Raw genomic sequence first — 18,338 nt, forward strand, 5'->3', positions numbered from 1 at the left:
TGCACAGAATTCTCATTTCTGTACTAATGCTTTTTCCTTCCCAAAGTGATCAGCCATGATTGAATGGACCTGACTATTTTGCTTGCATTGAGACTTTGCCTTTCTCTGGGATCAGTTAATTTAAACCATGTAAAACCAGCCTGGAGCATGTTTCTGTAGGCATGTGAATAACATACAAATTGAGGAATGTTCCAGGGTGACACTTTAAGTACAGCCAACAGGGATAAGACATCCTGTAGAAAAAAAGTGATTGATACTGGTAGGGATGCTGGGGCCTGAATACCTCTGCTCACCCATAACATCTTTCCCAGACACAACTCTTCAGCAGAGACTGAAACTTCTTTGCTACTCTAGGCTGTTCATTACAGCTCTCCATTATGTAAGTTTTTTTGCCTGAAGTCAAAAATAGTTCACCTAAAACCTGCCCAAGTATTACAGTCGCATAATTTAATGATATAGAATCGATCAGACTTCAGAAGACTCAAAAAAAGTTCTGAGAGCTCTTGCTCTGTAAGAATAAACACCCAATGTGCAGCTGCCAGGGGAGAAAAGTCAGGATTTGATGTTCTCCAGAGTTACTGTCAACCTTACAGCTGTGGGCTCAACTTTTGTTCTTTGCACCGTTAAGCGAGCAGGTAAAATCTTAAAGCAAGAGTGATGTTTTTATTCAGCTCTCAGTGCAGACCTGAAAAAGGACAGGTGATAAAATCTCTGTTTAGGTCAAATTATACATACCACCTTCACATGTTGTTGAAAGACTAAAATTGTTTATCTTACATGACAGGAGCAGGGTATTCATTTTCTTTTTCATTATAAACACAACTTTTTCTGTCCATAATGTTCCTAGAGATACTGTGTCTGTGCATAACCTTGTGTTTAGAACATAGAGGGTTTTACCTGCCATGGAAGAGACTAAGACTATGCAGCTGAAAGGTGCCATGGAAAGAATATAATTAGAACAAATATGATGTAACTTGGAAACTAAAATATTTAACAGTGTAGGCTAAACATACTGTTACATTCCCACTACAATTCATCATGCAGTAAATGATGTGCAGCAAGAGGAAATGTGAAAATGAGAGTTTGCACTAGGTCTATGTCACAAATGAGCTTCAGTGATTCATAGCCAAGACCACAGTGACAAATGAAAGCATTGCTAGAGATCCCACACAATGGCGGCATGCCCTCCTCAGTACCACCGGTGAACAGCACCTTAATAATTCCCCTTTAAACTGTGTTTCCAAATTGTCTCAGAGCTGAGTGATGATGTGTTTTTAAATACAACGGTACTCGAAAATTTGTGAATCCTTTAGAATTCTCTCTATTTCTGCATAAATATGACCTTTCCCCTTCAAATGAACTGATAATCCGAAAGGTTCACTTACTTTTGCACAACAGAGATATGTAACCATGAATCATTTTCCTCAATAAATAAGCAAGTATAATTTTTTTTCTAATTTGTTTAATTGGGTTCTCTTGATCTAGTTTTAGGACTTGTGTGAAAATCTGATCATGTTTTAGGTCATATTCATGCAGAAATAAAGAAAATTCTAAAAATTTAACAAACTTTCAAGCACCACTGTACCTGGATGGTTTGTCTTAGATGTTGGAAGACTGCCAGCCATTTCTCAGAACTTCAATTCAGTTTTGCCATTGTGAATTTAGAGGCATTTGTGATCGACACAGCAACTCTAACAAGCTCAGGAAATTATCTGAAAGTTATCTCCTGTACTGAAACCAACAGCACAATTCTTTTAAAAAGAATCTTTAGACTGAATGACAAAATTACCATCAATTAAAGTCAAAATGATTATGCAGGACCTTTAAGGCAGTAAGCTTTTCATTAACTCCAAAATGTGATTTTATTTCATTTTCATCTTTGACTCTTTTCTTGAGTTACAGCTGAGCACCAGCAAAGAGGTTTTTATTATCAACCCTGCCATCATGCCTTTAGGTTTTGATCCATGCTCAGCAGACCATATGAAGAGGTTACTGAGGTTGCAGGATGTTGGACTGGGAGCTGACTATGAATGGTCTTGGAGGAATCACTGTATAATTGCCTGTTTTTGCTGGAAAAACCAGTGTTCAACTTGGACATTTGTGAAAAAGTTGTAAAAGTTTATTGCTGCATCATTGCTTATCTTTTTCTATTTCAGTTTAGGTCACTAAAGGATCTTTATATATAAATATGTACAGTATGCAAATATATATATATATATATATATGCTGCCAAGGTATTTAAACCACTTCTGAAGTAGCGTTTCAGGATATAGTTGTTGTTGATGTTATATTTATTATTCATTTAGAAGACACTATTCTCCAAAGTGATGTACATCTCACAGAAAATACAATGTGTGCATTACATTAGCAGAAAGAGAGACATACTGTAGATGCAGACACATGATTCTTAAGTGCAGTTTGTTTCTTTCCACCATATGAACTAATGTTCATCACACTAGTAGCTGGATAAAATTTTATCCGAATAGCAACGATTCCCGATCATCTTCCTAGTAATATTTTTTTGTTTTGAGATACATATAAGCATTTACGTTATATTACATTACAGGAGTAGCTGGTAAAGGTTTATCCGGGGCATGATCTTAAAGTTATAGTACATGAACATTTTCAGAACTGCTTGTCCCATACAGAGTCGCAGGGAACCGGAGCCTACCCGGTAACACAGGGCGTAAGGCCGGAGGGGGAGGGGACACACCCAGGACGGGACGCCAGTCCGTCGCAAGGCACCCCAAGCGGGACTCAAACCCCAGACCCACGGGAGAGCAGGACTGTGGTCCAACCCACTGCGCCACTGCACCCCCTAGTACATGAACATTTACACCTTAAATGAACTTAAGAGATCATGGGTGAAGTGAGTCTGGAAGAGGTGAGTTTTAAGACCTTTTTTAAATGTGGACAGAGAGTCAGTAGTTCTGAGTGAGAGGGGGAGGTCTTTCCACCACAGATTAGCCAGAACTGAGAAGCTTCATCATGGCGGGTTCGGTAGGTGCCTGCTGTGTGATGGACCTCGGGTTCGAGCCTTGCTTGCGGTGCCCAGCAACGGACTGGCGTCCCGTCCTTGGTGTGTCTCCTCTCCCTTCTGCCCTGCATCCTGTGTTGCTGGGTAAAATTCCGGCTCACCGCAACCCCACTCGGAACAACCGGTTGTTGATGATGAATGGATGGAGAACCTTTGTACTTTACCTTTTGTACATGGGACTACCAAGCGAGCAGATGTGTAAGAATTTCACTGTCTGGTTGAGGTGTAGAGGTTAATCAAGTCTTGTAGATATCTGGGTGCAGTTCCACTGATGCATTTGTAGGGAATAACCAGGGTCTTACATTTGATCCGGGCAGCTATAGGAAGCCAATGCAGAGAAAGGAGTAGAGGAGATACATGGGGATGCTTTGGCAAGTCAAACACAACTCAGGCAGCAGCGTTCTGTGTTAACGCTGTTTTAGCATTCTGTGTTACTTCAAGTTAACATCAACATTTTTGAGACCACGATGCCTCCACAATGTTCTGTCCACCGCTAGTTCTTCAACTGCGGAGGAGTCTATCTATAGTCGTGCATCCATCCATCTGTCTGCTAGTCATTTCCTGTTTGCTGAATAACCTTGGTGGAGCGTGAAATTCCAGATTGTTGGTCACTGTGTGGTCTTCCAGATTTGTCAACTGATCCTCTGTTGCAGACCTATCTGTTGCAGTAGCTTTCATCTTGACAATAACTTCATTTCTGGTTTTATTTTGTCTTCCATTTCCAAAGATCCATATGCATACAGGCCCTCTGACAACTCAGGTGAGACCTGGAATATTTCATGTTTTGAGACCCCTTCACACACACACACACACACACACACACACACGCACACACACACACATGCTGGCTGAAACCGCTTGTCCCAAGAGGGGTCACGGTGAGCCGAAGCCTAACCCAGCAACACAGGGTGCAAGGCTGGAGAGGGAGGGGACACACCCAGGACGGGACGCTAGTCTGTCGCAAGGCACTCCGAGCAGGACTTGAACCCCAGACCTGGAAAAAATGATTTGTAGAATGCATGACAATATAATTTTCTTTTGCTTTAGCTTTGCTCAACTAGTTTGTGTATTACACTGTAATACCTCCTTGTTGAGGTGAGGCATCCTTATGAGGCGAGACCCAGGCCAAATGGCCCTGTTCTCTGCCCAAAAACATGTGTATTAGGTAAAAATGGTGACTGTAAATTGCCCATGGTGTGAGTGTTTGTGTTTCTGTATACGATTGCTCGGCGATACACTAGTGTGCCATTGGCGTGTACTTTGCCCTGTATCCTATGCTTCCAGGATAGACTCCAGACCACTATGAAGCTGCTCATGAAGAAGCACTTTGAGCCTATTGATGGATGGATCCCAGTGGTTGTTAGACTAATGTCAGATCCTGTTTGCAGTGCCATCTCCAAAGGCACATTCCACAGCAGAGTACTGTGAATCCCTGTTCTAACTAACTATTGATCCTGAAAGCCCTGGAAACCAAGCATGGGTGAGGCCTGCGAATACAATATCATGGCGACCCATCCTTGGTTTCTGAGGCTTTGTGGAATGACTCAGTATTATTCAACAGTGCCGCCAGCATTGCACATCTTCAATTAATCCAAGAATTTGTAAATGGCTTCCCTGTAGTTCTGGCTTCAGAATAAATAAACAATAGTAATTTTTGCGCAAAACATGGTATCATTGACCAAATATTCCTGTTCTAAGAATGTCAGCTTCTGTGTTATATTGTTGCTTCTGGGGGCAAGGAAATTTTTGCAGCTGGAAGGGTATTACATAGCCATAAATCTGAAGGGTTACATTTATGTCTTTTGGCTGCTTGCCTAACTCTGTTTCAAGAACCCGATGGGTTTCTTTTATTTTTTCCCCTTTGTTTCTTCCCCTAGAAAATAATGTCTCTGGGAGAGCACAGGAAATGTATTAATGCAACAGTTTGGTGTGTGAGAAGCAGTGTTTAGAACTGGACTCACAGACTGCCACTTCTCAGTGTACCTCAGCGTTAACAGATTTTTTTATAAAAGATTTTAATGCTAAAGAAACACACACACACACGCACGCACGCACGCACGCACGCACGCACACACTGGCTGAAGCCACTGCTCCCGATTGGGGCAAACAGGAGCCTAACCCGGGAACACAGGGCACAAGGCTGGAGGGGGAGGGGATACGCCCAGGATGGGGCTAAAGAAACAATTTTCATTAAAATCAGTAAAATATTTGACCTCCAAAGTTAGAAAGAAATGTTGCAGAATCCCTGTAATGTCTGTGAAATAAAAAATTGTTTAGGGTATCGCATTAATAAATGTACCTTCGTTGAGTCTAAAATTTTATAGCAATTGGTGATAGCAGCTCAGTACACCGCTGGGTGACGACAGCTGTCTTTGTGTCCTCAGTGTGGTAGAGCAGGCCTACTCCCGTGTCCCTGATCTTCAGCTATGTTCTTTCACATATGCCACCTAATACAAGTAGCCCATAGACACAACGCCCAGTAAATGACCTTATTCACCACTGAATGCCTCTGCGTGCAGCATAGACACCTGAACAGCCATTGTATCTGGTTTCATAACAAAGGGTCAGGGGTAATATTTTATTTTATTATAATGTTATACAAGGGGGGGGGCACGGTGGTGTGGTGGTGCAGTGGCGCAGTGGGTTGGACCGGGTCCTGCTTTCTAGTGGGTCTGGGGTTCAAGCCCTGCTTGGGGTGCCTTGCGGTGGACTGGCGTCCCGTCCTGGGTGTGTCCCCTACGCCCTGTGTTGCCGGGTAGGCTCCGGTTCCCCGCAACCCCGTATGGGACAAGTGGTTCAGGAAAATAATGTTATACGTGTGGATATGAAGATTCCTGGGTTTAAAATTTAGGATGTAGTTCAGCACTGGCTCAAAATTTTGGTTCATGAGTTTTGCAGGAACTCAAATAGGCTGCAGGGCTTCCCTAGAAAGCTGCTGTATCAAGTCTGAGGCATTGCTGTAGTGATAGGTATCTGTTATTAATATGATTTTTGGGATATATGGAACACTTCAGTTTCAGAGATCGAGGTCCTGGGATGCTCAGTGTGACCTTCCATGCTTGTAGCATCCAGATCATCATCTCTTCTCTACTTCACATCTTTATGTTAGTGCATATCGCAGAATTACTGGACCTGTTTTATAGTTTCTCTTCCTTTCGCTGAGACAATTTGAAAATCTCCACTCACAAGGAGAACACTGGCTCTTGTGGAAAATAGAAACCAACTTTTTAAAGGCACATAATTTTCCTCCATGACTATGGAACGAGTCTCTAAACACAGATATAGTCTTAGAGAGAAGAGTACAAAATGTTAAAGATGAGAATCCAGGAATAAAAACGTTTGCGTGAATCAGCTTCTACAGCTTAAGCCGCTGCAAAACGTGGTGAAAGATGCAGGCAAGAGCACTTTTCACATGAAGCATTTGCTCATGTCCTTTAAAGGTATGCGCAAAGACCTAACTGTCCTTTCCGTGCAGATGTCAATGAGTGCGCAGCTGACAATGGGGGATGTGAGGGTCAGTGCTGTAACACCATTGGGAGCTTCTACTGCAAGTGTCCTCAGGGCCACAGTCTCAGCCTGGGTGGAAGGACCTGCAAAGGTAAGAATGTGTCCATGGCAGCACGGAGAGTGAACAATCTGAAGCCTTTTCACGTAAAATGACCACATCAGTAAAAATCAGTAATGTGTAGCATGAGTGCAGATATGTGAAGTTTTATTGTGACATATACCTGTAAGATATTGAGGACATTTTCAGATGTTTTTAGTCATAGCATAATAATTTGGGTCGCCCCTCCAGCTTGTACCAGTAGCACCATGGGGGATATGTTCGAATACCTGTTGTAGAGCAGAGCACAGGGTAACAAGCTTGAAGAGGCTTCTGATCCAGAAAAAAGAGTCTTGTCAAACTTAAAAAAAAAATAGATGTAAGCAGTAAACACAATTAGAGACATGGTATGGCTTCCAGAAAGAAGGAGCATTTTCGAGAAGGAGCTGTCACCTTAGTGTCAATAAAGTGCTTTTGTCCTTCAATAACTTTTTTTTTTCAGTGCAAATATCTGATGGTGAAGCACATGGTCTTTTTATATGTGTGGTATGAGATATACTTCTGGAAACAGGAACGGAATGACCTGAGAGAAGGAGGTAAAATGCAGAGATGTGCAGCCCATGAGACAATTACACATGACCTGTCCAAGACCAGGTTCATTTGGTGTCTCGATGTGCACTAATGCACCGAACGCCTACTCCCTGCAGTTCCTGTGGTAGCTTTTCTTAGCGGGAAAATGGTTGTGGGGGGAATTACTAGATCACTTTTGAGAAGGTACTACATCCAGATTTGTTTGAAATCCATACAAAACCAGAATACATTAGCCACTAAAACTTTTGATATATTCAATGCCTCATTCGAGACATTATGCCATAAAAAATTAATGGAAAAAAGAATTCTCTGATCATTTAATGAAATAATCTAGTCTTATGCTGATAAAATATTCTTAAAGTGGATTCATCTCTTCAAGTATCACAGTAACAGGACTGAAACTGATTGGTAGGATTATTTTAGTTTTACTATTTCAGATTTTCTTGTAGCCAAACCACGCGTGAGACATGGAGCATTGTGTACTTGTTCTCAGGAGGCTACTTTAAAGGGAGAAAAATAAACCTGTGGTTATACATGATCATAGAACTGCAAACCAAAGCAGTTATCTGGAGGGCCAGTCATGCAGCACCAGGCAGAGAGAGTAAACACCAAAACGTTTGAGGTAAATGACAGTGTTTAAAGTTTTTGGTGCTGATTGAAATCTTCAGCTGCTGTACCAGAGGGAAAAATGTGGGAAAGATTCTGCGCCAGTGAAGTTTCCTGGCACCCGAAGCATGCCGCGTGCTGTTTTTTTAGTTTCGCCTCTTTTTGCAGGCACAGCTTTTTCCTTATAAATTGCTGAATAGACATTACTTGCATTCTGCTAAGATAAGAATCCATGGCTTCAGTTATAAAAAGTAAGACATACCTTAATGTCCTTAATGTGTTTGGTCATTTAATGATATCCATTTTTGCAGAGCTCATTGTAGCCCTCTAAACATTCAGCATCATTATGAAATTAGAAATTAAATTAAATTAAATTAGATTATAATTTACCTTGTAAAAGACCATCTTCATTGTCCAAGGAATATAGGACTGAGTAGCTGGGAACTGAATTGTATCTTTTACCAGAATAGCTTCTCCCACTGGTTTGGACATCATGAAAATGTGCAGAAAACAGACCTGCTCTGAGATTTTTCCTCCAGATGTGTTACTTTCTTTCTTGTTCCTTTTGGGTATGTTAAGGTATACTTTCTCTGCAACATGCTTCCTTTCTCTGGAGATGTGTTAAGAGCTGATTGAAACAGCATTCTTGTTTTCTCATTTTTAGCAGCTTGGATGAGCAGATTTTTAGACTTAGATCAACTTTGTTGTCCACAACAAAGTGCGGATATAGTGCTGTAGAAATATGTGACATCTTTCTCTCTCTTATTTCATCCCTGTTTGGGGCATACGGCCTCAACAAATTGTTACGGCCTCAGTTATTGCACCTTGACGTTTCTTCATTATTATTGTTGTTTTCATACTAGCTGTTCCTTTCACGTGCTCTTTTATACGTGCAGCATCCTTCACTATCGTATTTATAGTCGATACAGCTAAACCTGGTTCCCCTGCTATGAACGATTGTGTTTGTCCACCTTCATACTTCCTAATTATTTTCAATTTCATCCCCAAATTGATTGCTCTACGCTTGCGAGACGCTTCTCATTTTCCTTCAAGTGCACCACCAGGCATTGTGAATAATGAAATGTGTCAAAAATATGCAAAAAAAGCACTACACTAAGGAGAGGAGATGCGTTCATGGCTCAAAACACGCGGGAACTGGGAAGATGCAGCTTCCTGCCTTGTCTGGCTATGCCGACTCGCGCTTAACATATTTCAGATGTTTTGTGTAAAATGAAAGTGCTATCTGTAAATAAAGTGTATGCAGGGAATTTTTTACATTAATCTGCATTTACGTAAGTCAAATTTACATAAGTAGAAGGGTGTCTGTATGTATGTGCTGTAGATACATATAAATACATGATCTTAGCATAAAGTGTCAAATACATGAAAAATATACTTTATGAGAGAATGAGGTGTTGGGGTAAGCACATGATGAGACCTTCCCTGTGCTCTGTCCCTCTCTTGTAGATGTGGATGAGTGTGTGGAGCTAAACGGCGGCTGTCAGCAGACCTGTGTCAATAGTGCAGGTTCCTTCTACTGTGAATGCAGCGAGGGATTCCGTCTACACAGCGATGGACGAACCTGTATTGGTAAGTTACACAATGCTGGGTTAGTTACTTTTACAACTCCAGGCTTTCTTCGCAAATTCTTAAGGAAAAGCAGTCTAATATAACACTGCTATACACACAAATCTTGGTGTGTTGTACATGGTGTACCTTTGCCAAAGATTTGCCCAAGGCTATGTTGGCTGTGGAGCCATTATGCCCAGTATAGTTAGGGTTATGGTGGTAGTCAGTATATCTTTCTAAGGACAGGGTGGATGTGTAGACAGGATACTTTGAAGATTGAATGAGCTACCCAGGACCACACTACTGGTTCCCATGTGGTGTAGTGGTGTGCCAATATCATTTACACTTATTCATTTAACAGACACTTTTACCAAAAAATTGACCTGCAGTGATTATTATGTAGTATATATCTAATACCCTTATCCAAAGCATCTTGCAGTTCTCCGTACATTAGACTCAACTCCCTACAATCATTTACCCATCTACCACACACACACACACACACACACTTTCTGAACCGCTTGTCCCATACGGGGTCGCAGGGAACCGGAGCCTAACCCGGCAACTCAGGGTGTAAGGCTGGAGGGGGAGGGGACACACCCAGGACGGGACGCCAGTCTGTCGCAAGGCACCCCAAGCGGGACTCGAACCCCAGACCCACTGGAGAGCAGGACCCGGTCCAACCCACTGCACCACCGCACCCCCCTTACCCATCTACCATTTACCCAGAAAAATTCCCAGCTGTATAAATGGGTAAAATAATTGTAAATAGCTTAATGTACATGCTAGTTTGTGTGGAGTTTGCATGTTCTCCCCATGTCTGCGTGGGTTTCCTCCGGGTGCTCCAGTTTCCTCCCACAGTCCAAAGACATGCTGTTCAGGTTCCCCCATAGTGTGTGAATGACACAGAGAGAGTGTGTTTCACTGATGTATGGATGAGTAACCCATTGTAAGTAGTGTATCTAGCAGCGTAAGTCACCTTGGTGAATAAGGTGTGTGGGCTAGTAACGGTATATAGTATCCATTGTAAGTCGCTTTGGAGAAAAGTGTCTGCTAAGTGAATAAAAAAAGTGAATAATGTAGTAAGTCTCTTTGGAGAAAAGTGTCATCTAAATGAATAAATGTTATGTAAATTTCTCCAGAAATGTACTAATTTCTAGGAACAGAGAAAGTGCAACTTGTTGGTACTGAATTCTGTATTCCGATTATATATTATATATAATCATGCACGCTTTCTCTGTGTAAACAGAGTTCAAATGATGGATGCACATCCAGGAATTTGTGCTACACGTGTAAGGTGCCTCTGAGGGACTGAGGTATCCGCTCAGAACATTAGACATGTTTTTATGAAACATTTTGCTGGTCTGTGAACGCTTGAAATAGGTATATGAGTGAAGGGGGTAGTCCAACCAGTTGTGAGTCTGCTTAAGCCATCATTATATATAAAGTCTCTTCCTCTTTTACAAATTGGCTGTGTCATCACATTTTTCTTTAGGGTACTCTAAAAGAAGAGCTCTGGCTTCTAAATTCTGCATGTTAATAAATCACCATGGATGACAGGCATGGAAATACACTTAGTGGAGGACTGGGTTCATCCCCTGAAGGAATGCTCTCCAGTCACCTTAATGGCTTTTTAATGAACTTGAACAGTGAAAGTTTTTCCACCATGTTCTGAATTTGTAGAGTGATATTCTGATTTTGTGTGTTGTGGAGAATTTCAGAGAACCAATTTTTTACTAGCTTTTTAACCTTTGTTCCTTCATTACCCTAAATTGATTTGCAAACGTTACCTTCTGGAATGTAAATCTAAAACTGCTAGTTCTCGTGAACTGTGCTAGTTTTGCTTTCTGTGCTCTCTTGCATTCAACTTTTCTTCTCCTGCAACCTATCCCTGATTGATTTGCAAACAATTTGAGTTACGAACAGAATTCTGTTCCCAGTTGTGTTTGTAAGTTAAGGTACAAGTGTATACCATTTTTCATAGAATTGTCACACGGAACAGAGGACGTGGGGACAGCTGGACTCAAGTGCAGGATCATTTGTCAGGAACTGAGGGTCAGGCAAGTTCTTATTGTTAGGGACTGGCAAAGAGTCGGTCGATCGGCAGTCAGAGTGGGAGCGAGGATCCATGGACGTAGTCAGGAGACGAGGCAAATGGTCAGAAGCCAGGGAACGAAGAACTGGGACTTAGAAAAGAGGAGATCAGGGCATAAGCGCTGAGGAGGACAGTTGTCTCATTGAGATTCCGGAAGTGCTAAGGAACAGAGGAGGGTCTTTTAAAGCCAAATGCTCTAATTGTCATCAGGCGCTTGATCATCGTCAGGTGCTGTTGATTGCGGTGCAGGTGTGGAAGTGAAAAGAATACTATTTATTACACCAGCATTTTTTGGCCCATTACGTGGTCATTATACTTCCAAAAAGACTGGAAAAAGCTGATGTAACAACGTCAGTTGCTCTGCTCTCGTTTTTTTAGCCAGCGGAAAGTTTAAAAGGAAGAATTAAGTCTCAGTTTAATGCAGCTGCTGCACAACTTTCAAGCTGCCTTGCACAGCAGTACAAAACAGAACAGTTCAACAAATTAATCAAAAAGAATGAGCAATAAAAATTTTCCAAAGAAACCCTGTTGTCTGTATTGGGTTGTTTCCACCAGTAGATTTTAAAGAAAACAAGTCACTGTGGACCACCATGATCTTGTGCAAGGCAAGTGGTTATTACAGTTAAAAGACAGGCTATAAATAATTTATTTTTACAAATATTACAGCATATCTTCATGTTATTATTACCATACATGGGCGGCATGGTGACACAGCGAGTAGCTGTTGTCTCACAGCGCCTGGGTGGTGTAAGAGGACGTGGGTTTGATCCCTGCTCCGTCTGTGTTGAGTTTGCATGTTTCAAATTTATTGTCATAGGTACAAGTACCGTGTACAAGTATCATGAAATTCTTCTTCAATGCTTCTCCACAGACTATGGACAAAAAACAACAGAAATGCTGCACAAAACAAAACAATGACAGTGAGTAATGCTAATAACAGTAAATAACGGTAACAATAATAATAATAAATAATAGTAGACAGCCAGAGAACTCAGAATGTGAGAATGCTTAAAGTGACAGTGTAATCTACCAATGTGCTTGGAAGGAGCAGTTCAACTCTAGTTACAAAAGGTGGCACATTTGTGAGTGTTGTATACTCTTACAGGAGTAGGGTAAAAGCTGTTCCTGTATCTAGCAGTGCGGGTTCGAATAGACCTCAGCCGCTTTGCAGACGGCAGAGAGGAGAAAAGTGCCCGTGCGGGGTGACTATGATCTTTCATGATGCGCATCGTCTTTCTGAGGCAGCGTATGGTGTAGGTGTCCTGGACTGCTGGTAGCTGTGTGCCGATGATTTCCTGAGCTGTTTTGACCACCCTCTGTAGGGCTTTCTTGTCCTGTATGGAGCAGCTGCCACCCCAGGATGTAATACACCCTGTGAGGATGGGCTCCACAGCACACCTGTAGAAAGTGGTGAGGACTGTAGTGGTCATCCTGGCTTTCTTCAGATGCCTGAGGAAGTGGAGACGTTGATGGATTTTTTTGATGGTTGATGCTGTGCGGTCAGTCCATGTGAGTTTGGCAGTGATGGTGACCCCTAGGAATCTGAAGCTGTTGACCCTCTCTACAATGTCCCCTCCTATGTAGATGGGTGCATAAGCCGTATCCTGTTTCCTGAAGTCAATCACCAGCTCCTTAATTTTACTGACATTGAGAGAGAGGTTGTTGTCCTGTCATCACTCTGCCAGGAGCCTCACCTCCTCTCTGTAGGCCGTCTAATCGTTGTTGGTGATCAGACCCACAATGGTGGTATCGTCAGCAAACTTTATGATGGTGTTGGAGCTGTGCCTGGTCACACAGTCATGTGTGAACAAGGAATATAGCACTGGGCTCAGGACGCTTCCCTGTGGAGTGCCAATGTTGAGGATCAGTAGGGAGGAGGTATTATTGCCAATCCGCATACCCTGGGGTCTGTCGGTGAGGAAATCCAGGATCCAATTGCACAATGTGGCACTCGGTCCCAGTCCTAGTAGTTTGTGGATCAGCTTGGTCGGGATGACAGTGTTAAATACCAAGCTATAGTCCACAAATAATAGCCTTGCATAGCAGTTTTTATTGTCTAGGTGAGCCAGAGAATGTTCTCCCAATGTCTGTGTGGGTTTCTTCTGGGTGCTCCGCTTTCCTCCCACAGTTCAAAGACATGCTGTTCAGGTTCACCAATAGCGTGTGAGTGAGAGAGAGTGTGTGTTCCACTGACGTATGGATGAGTGACCCATTTTAAGTAGTGTATCTAGCAGTGTAAGTAACCTTGGTGAATAAGGTGTGTGGACTGTTAGCACCTCACTGGAAGTTGCTTTGGAAAAAAGTGTCTGCTAAATAAATAAATGTAAATGTAATACTTTAACATTCCTTTTATTTTGTTATTTTAATTTATTTTAGGTGACATATTTTTAATCGGGGAACCAATCAATGTTTTCCAGAAGAAAGCATTTCAGTGAATGAGTTAACCCCGATTTATGAAGAACAGGTGTACAAGCTGGAGAGGAAGGTCCTGACTGAAACAGATGGATTCATGTTCCTGTATTTCACCCTTAGCGCTGAACTCCTGCTTTGTAAAGAATGGGGGCTGTGAACACAGGTGTGTCGACATGGGTGATAACCACTACAAGTGTGCATGCTGGCCAAACTACCAGCTCAAGAGCGATGGAAAGCACTGTGAGCGTAAGTGCTCCCCTTGAGGGCAAGAGGGCAGAGATTAAAAGTCATTTGTTCATATTGCTGTTGTATAAATGAAGCACGTTTATTGAACAGATTAGGAAAACAGGTACAGATACATGACACAATAAATACAGTGAGTGGACAAAACAGTCCCTCAGACAGCACCATACAAATAAGTTACCATTAGCATTAGGTTTTTATTTTCAGTGTAATTATTTACAGTATACCGAATCACTATCATTTATTACTGTACAGCAGAAAAATAAACTCGGGAAATCAGCATGTGTCTTCGGGGGTGCTGACCCTTTCCACCTGGCTGGTCTGTGCTTTTCTCACTTCTTTTATTGGGACTGTGCAGTAAGAGACCCCTGCATGGAGCAGAATGGCGGCTGTGCTCAACTCTGCAGCAACGAACGTGGCCAGCCTGAGTGCAGCTGCCATTCCGGCTACCGACGGGCCGCTGACCGCAAAGGATGTGAGGGTTAGTTTCACGAGCACACACTTATGCTGCAGTAATACACACACCTTAACTGCAGTGGGTAGTGCTGAGATTTAGAGTTATTCATTTAACACACATTGCGGCTCCTAACAGTTCACCCCTTTGGGGTGAAGGTGAAGTCACCTGAGAATATTAGTTTTATCTAAATGCCTCAGTAGAGTCAACCTAGCTGAAATAAAAACTTTGAAAAGGTTTATCGCTGAACTGTCGGGAACTTGCTATCACTTTTCATTTCTGTTCCCTTTCACACTTCATATGGGATCTTGTAAGACACCATTAAGGCTTTGTCACTGTATGTCTAACGTCCAGATGTTGACGAGTGCAGTTTGGGGCAAGCTAAGTGCACTCATCGCTGTGTCAACATCCTCGGCTCGTTCAAATGCGTCTGCGACCCTGGATTCGAGTTGGGGTCTGATGGGAATCAGTGCTACCGTAAGTAAAGCTCCAAGCCAAAACCATATCGTTTTGAAAGCTTTGCTGGATGGGGATAAATAATCCTTTGTAGGAAATCTTTGGGTGGCCAATACTTTCTGTCTTCCTCTTTTATTTTCTTTCCAAGGAATTGAGATGGAGATTGTCAACAGCTGTGAGAACAACAATGGTGGCTGCTCTCACACCTGTGAACACACCAGTAATGGCCCCCTGTGTGCCTGTAACCATGGTTATGAACTCACTACAGACAGGAAAAACTGTGTAGGTTGGTATTTCCTAGCACTTACATCATCTGTGTGCCTAAGTCTGTTTCATAGAGTCTCTCAAACAGCTTCTTGTTCAGTTGAAGTGTTGCTTCCTGCTTGTTCCCACAGACAGGGATGAGTGTGAGAGTGGTGAGGCCTGCTGCAGCCAGTTCTGTAGGAACTACCCTGGGGGCTATGAGTGCAGCTGCAAGGCTGGATACACACTACACAGCAATGGCTGTAGCTGTGAGGGTAAGGGCGCATCAGTAATGTGAGCTCTCCTCTCAGGATCGCCTCCACCTGCTTTTGAACCATCTGCTCCTATGATCTACTGTACTTTCACCTGAATAGAATATATCGTAGCTGGAAACATGAATATAGAATAACCAACCAACCAACCAATGTCAACAACCGCTTGTCCCAAGTAGGATCGTGGCGAGCTGGAGCCTACCCGGCAACACCGGGTGCAAGGCCAAGGGGGGGAGAAGACACACCCTGAATGGGAAGCCAGTCAGCCGCAGGACACCCAAGCAGGACTCGAATCCCAGACCTGTCACACAACGGGCACTGGCCAAACCCACCATGCACCCACGCTCTCCACGAATGTGGAATAGAATACAAAAATTTATGCTTTACCTCAGTAAAATTACTACTATGTATAGATCTTATTCATTATTAGAATTACATACAGTACTGCTTGGAAGTACAGGCACCCCTCTCCTTACGCTCTGTGTTACCGGGTTGGCTCCGGTTCCCCGCGACCCCGTATGGGACGAGTGGTTCTGAATATGTGTGTGTGTGTGTGTGTGTGTGTGTGTGTGTGTGTGTATGTGTGTGTGTGTGTGTGTGTGTGTGTGTGTGTGTGTGTGTGACTTATGTAAATTGAGATTATCAAAAAATTCCCAGCAGGCGGACAAAGATTATCTTTTTTTTTTTTTTTTAGTTATTCAAACACACAAGAACATTAACCCAGAACAATCAAACCTAGCCAGGAGGGAAGTAAAGAAAAAGAGATAAGTACATAAATAAAAATAAAAACACAAAAAAATTATAAAACACTCCAATAATCAGAGACATTTTATCAACACCTTTAAAATATTACAATCATGTACAGTCTTAATGGCCTTATTATAAAACTCCTCAAAAGTCTTTATATACTGCTTAAATTCTTTAAGAAAAACAGAAAAGCTTTTTTATTAGCAAATTTGGACCTGTGTGTATGATATTTGGCCGAAATGATCAATAAATTAATGATATATGCCTGTTTCTCTGTACTTATATTAAAATGTAAGAATCCAAACACTACATATTCATAATGCAGAAGAAAATCCGTATACAGTTTATCAATCACAAATTTAGAGGCATCTCACCATAGTTTTTCGGCATAATAGCAGTACTAGAGGTGCAGGTTACAAAAAGAACAATTAACATCTATCCCATCCTTGAATCTTCCGAGTAAATGCTTTACAGGGTAGAATTTGTGTATAATCTTGAAATAGATTTCCTTAACCTTGTTTGTTAAGCAGTATTTGTGCGTCAACAGCCAAACTTTCTCCCATGGGGCATTGCTAACAAAGGTATTCCAATAAACAGTGACATAAAGTAAGGTGGCAACTTGTTTCTGAAACATAGAACAAACAGCTCCGTTATTATTTCTGAAAGACTGAGAAACAGATCCTTCCACAAGGAGTATCGACCGGATTCGCTGTAGAAACAACAGCAGGGTAAGAAACCTCTTTAAGTACAGTCACAGAACCATTAGGAATAGCCTTCGTTACCAGGCCAAGCTCTTTCTTTGTGACACAAAACCAAAAATATGACACAAATTCAGTGTCGCTCATAAGATCTTTCTGTGAGGTCGTGAACTGGCCCAGCAGAAGGATATTCCTGTCAAACGAACTCCTCAAAAAAAAAACTCTTACCCCTATACAGGACCTCACCATTGTTCCAACTATTGTACCGACGTGGAGAAAAATTGTGCTTGTAAATTAACTTCCATGCCAATAGCACCTGTTGGTGAAAGGCTGACAGCTGAACAGGTCACTTCTCTATATTGTAATTGCACATCAGAAGGAATGAGAGATCGCCGATTTGGTCAAAAACAAATTTCAGAATGAAATTCCATATGGAGGCATAATTTCTCAGAAGTTTTTTTCATACAGTTAATTTTGAGTCAAATTCAAGGTAGAAAAGTCAAGAACAAATCAAGCCCACCATTCTTATATGAGTTAATAACAACAGACTTCCGGATATAGTGGACTCAGTTTTTCCCCTGAAAATTGAAGAGCATTTGGTGTGTTGTTTTAGCAGTTTTGCTGTCTAAATGTACTGTACTGAAGAGGCAACATAAGTGAGCCTGGAAATACCTTGTGCTTTGGACAGAAGGACCCGCCCTTTTAAAGACAGGTCCCTTTGTAACCAAAGATTGAATTTGTTTTTTGCCTTATCAATTATGGGGTTAAAGTTTACAGCAATTCTGGTGGACAGAGATTATCATCTATAGCACAAGGACTAGGTTTAACTGTATCAGGTATAAATACGATAGCGAAGGATGCTGCATGTATAAAGGAGCACGTGAAAGGAACAGCTAGCATGAAAACAACAATAATGAAGAAAAGTCAAGGTGCAATAACTGAGATGGAAAAATCATTAATGTTGTTATGTCGAATGGTGGGATAGGAGGGGGGAATCTGACATATGTAACTTTTGATTTACGTAAGGGGTTGAAGAGCAGTCTGTTTAAGTCAGTTGAGGGGTGTCTGTATGTGAACCTCCCGTGTCCCTTAGTTTTATGTCAAAATGGTTATTTAATCACAAGCAGTCTTTCTCATATTACATAATAAGTGTGTACTGACCAGTTCTACGTGTTCCTTTAGAGAAAATCATGTGTGTAGTAGAAACACAGAAGTAGTGCAGGTCCAAAAATAAGTGAACCCCAAGTTGCATTGGTTGAACTAAGTGGGTAAGCAGAATCAGATGCATAAATCATAGTCATTTATTCATTTTATAAGTTTATTTTAAGATTTAAGATTTAGATTTTATAACTCCATTGTAATATTTTGCAA

General features: G+C 41.8%; 1 protein-coding gene across 1 annotated transcript in view; it reads left to right on the forward strand.

The window, feature by feature from the left end:
- egfem1 (EGF-like and EMI domain containing 1) overlaps positions 1-18,338 on the forward strand; it is a gene marked incomplete at its 5' end in the record, with an annotated part of 60,431 nt that overhangs the window by 21,791 nt on the left and 20,302 nt on the right. Inside the window, 7 exon segments of the mRNA XM_029255492.1 lie at positions 6,513-6,635; positions 9,246-9,368; positions 13,975-14,100; positions 14,456-14,578; positions 14,906-15,028; positions 15,156-15,293; positions 15,403-15,525. Coding sequence (XP_029111325.1) covers positions 6,513-6,635; positions 9,246-9,368; positions 13,975-14,100; positions 14,456-14,578; positions 14,906-15,028; positions 15,156-15,293; positions 15,403-15,525 — 879 coding nt within the window.

Source organism: Scleropages formosus, chromosome 10, assembly GCF_900964775.1.
Source record: "Scleropages formosus chromosome 10, fSclFor1.1, whole genome shotgun sequence".
NCBI lineage: Eukaryota > Metazoa > Chordata > Actinopteri > Osteoglossiformes > Osteoglossidae > Scleropages > Scleropages formosus.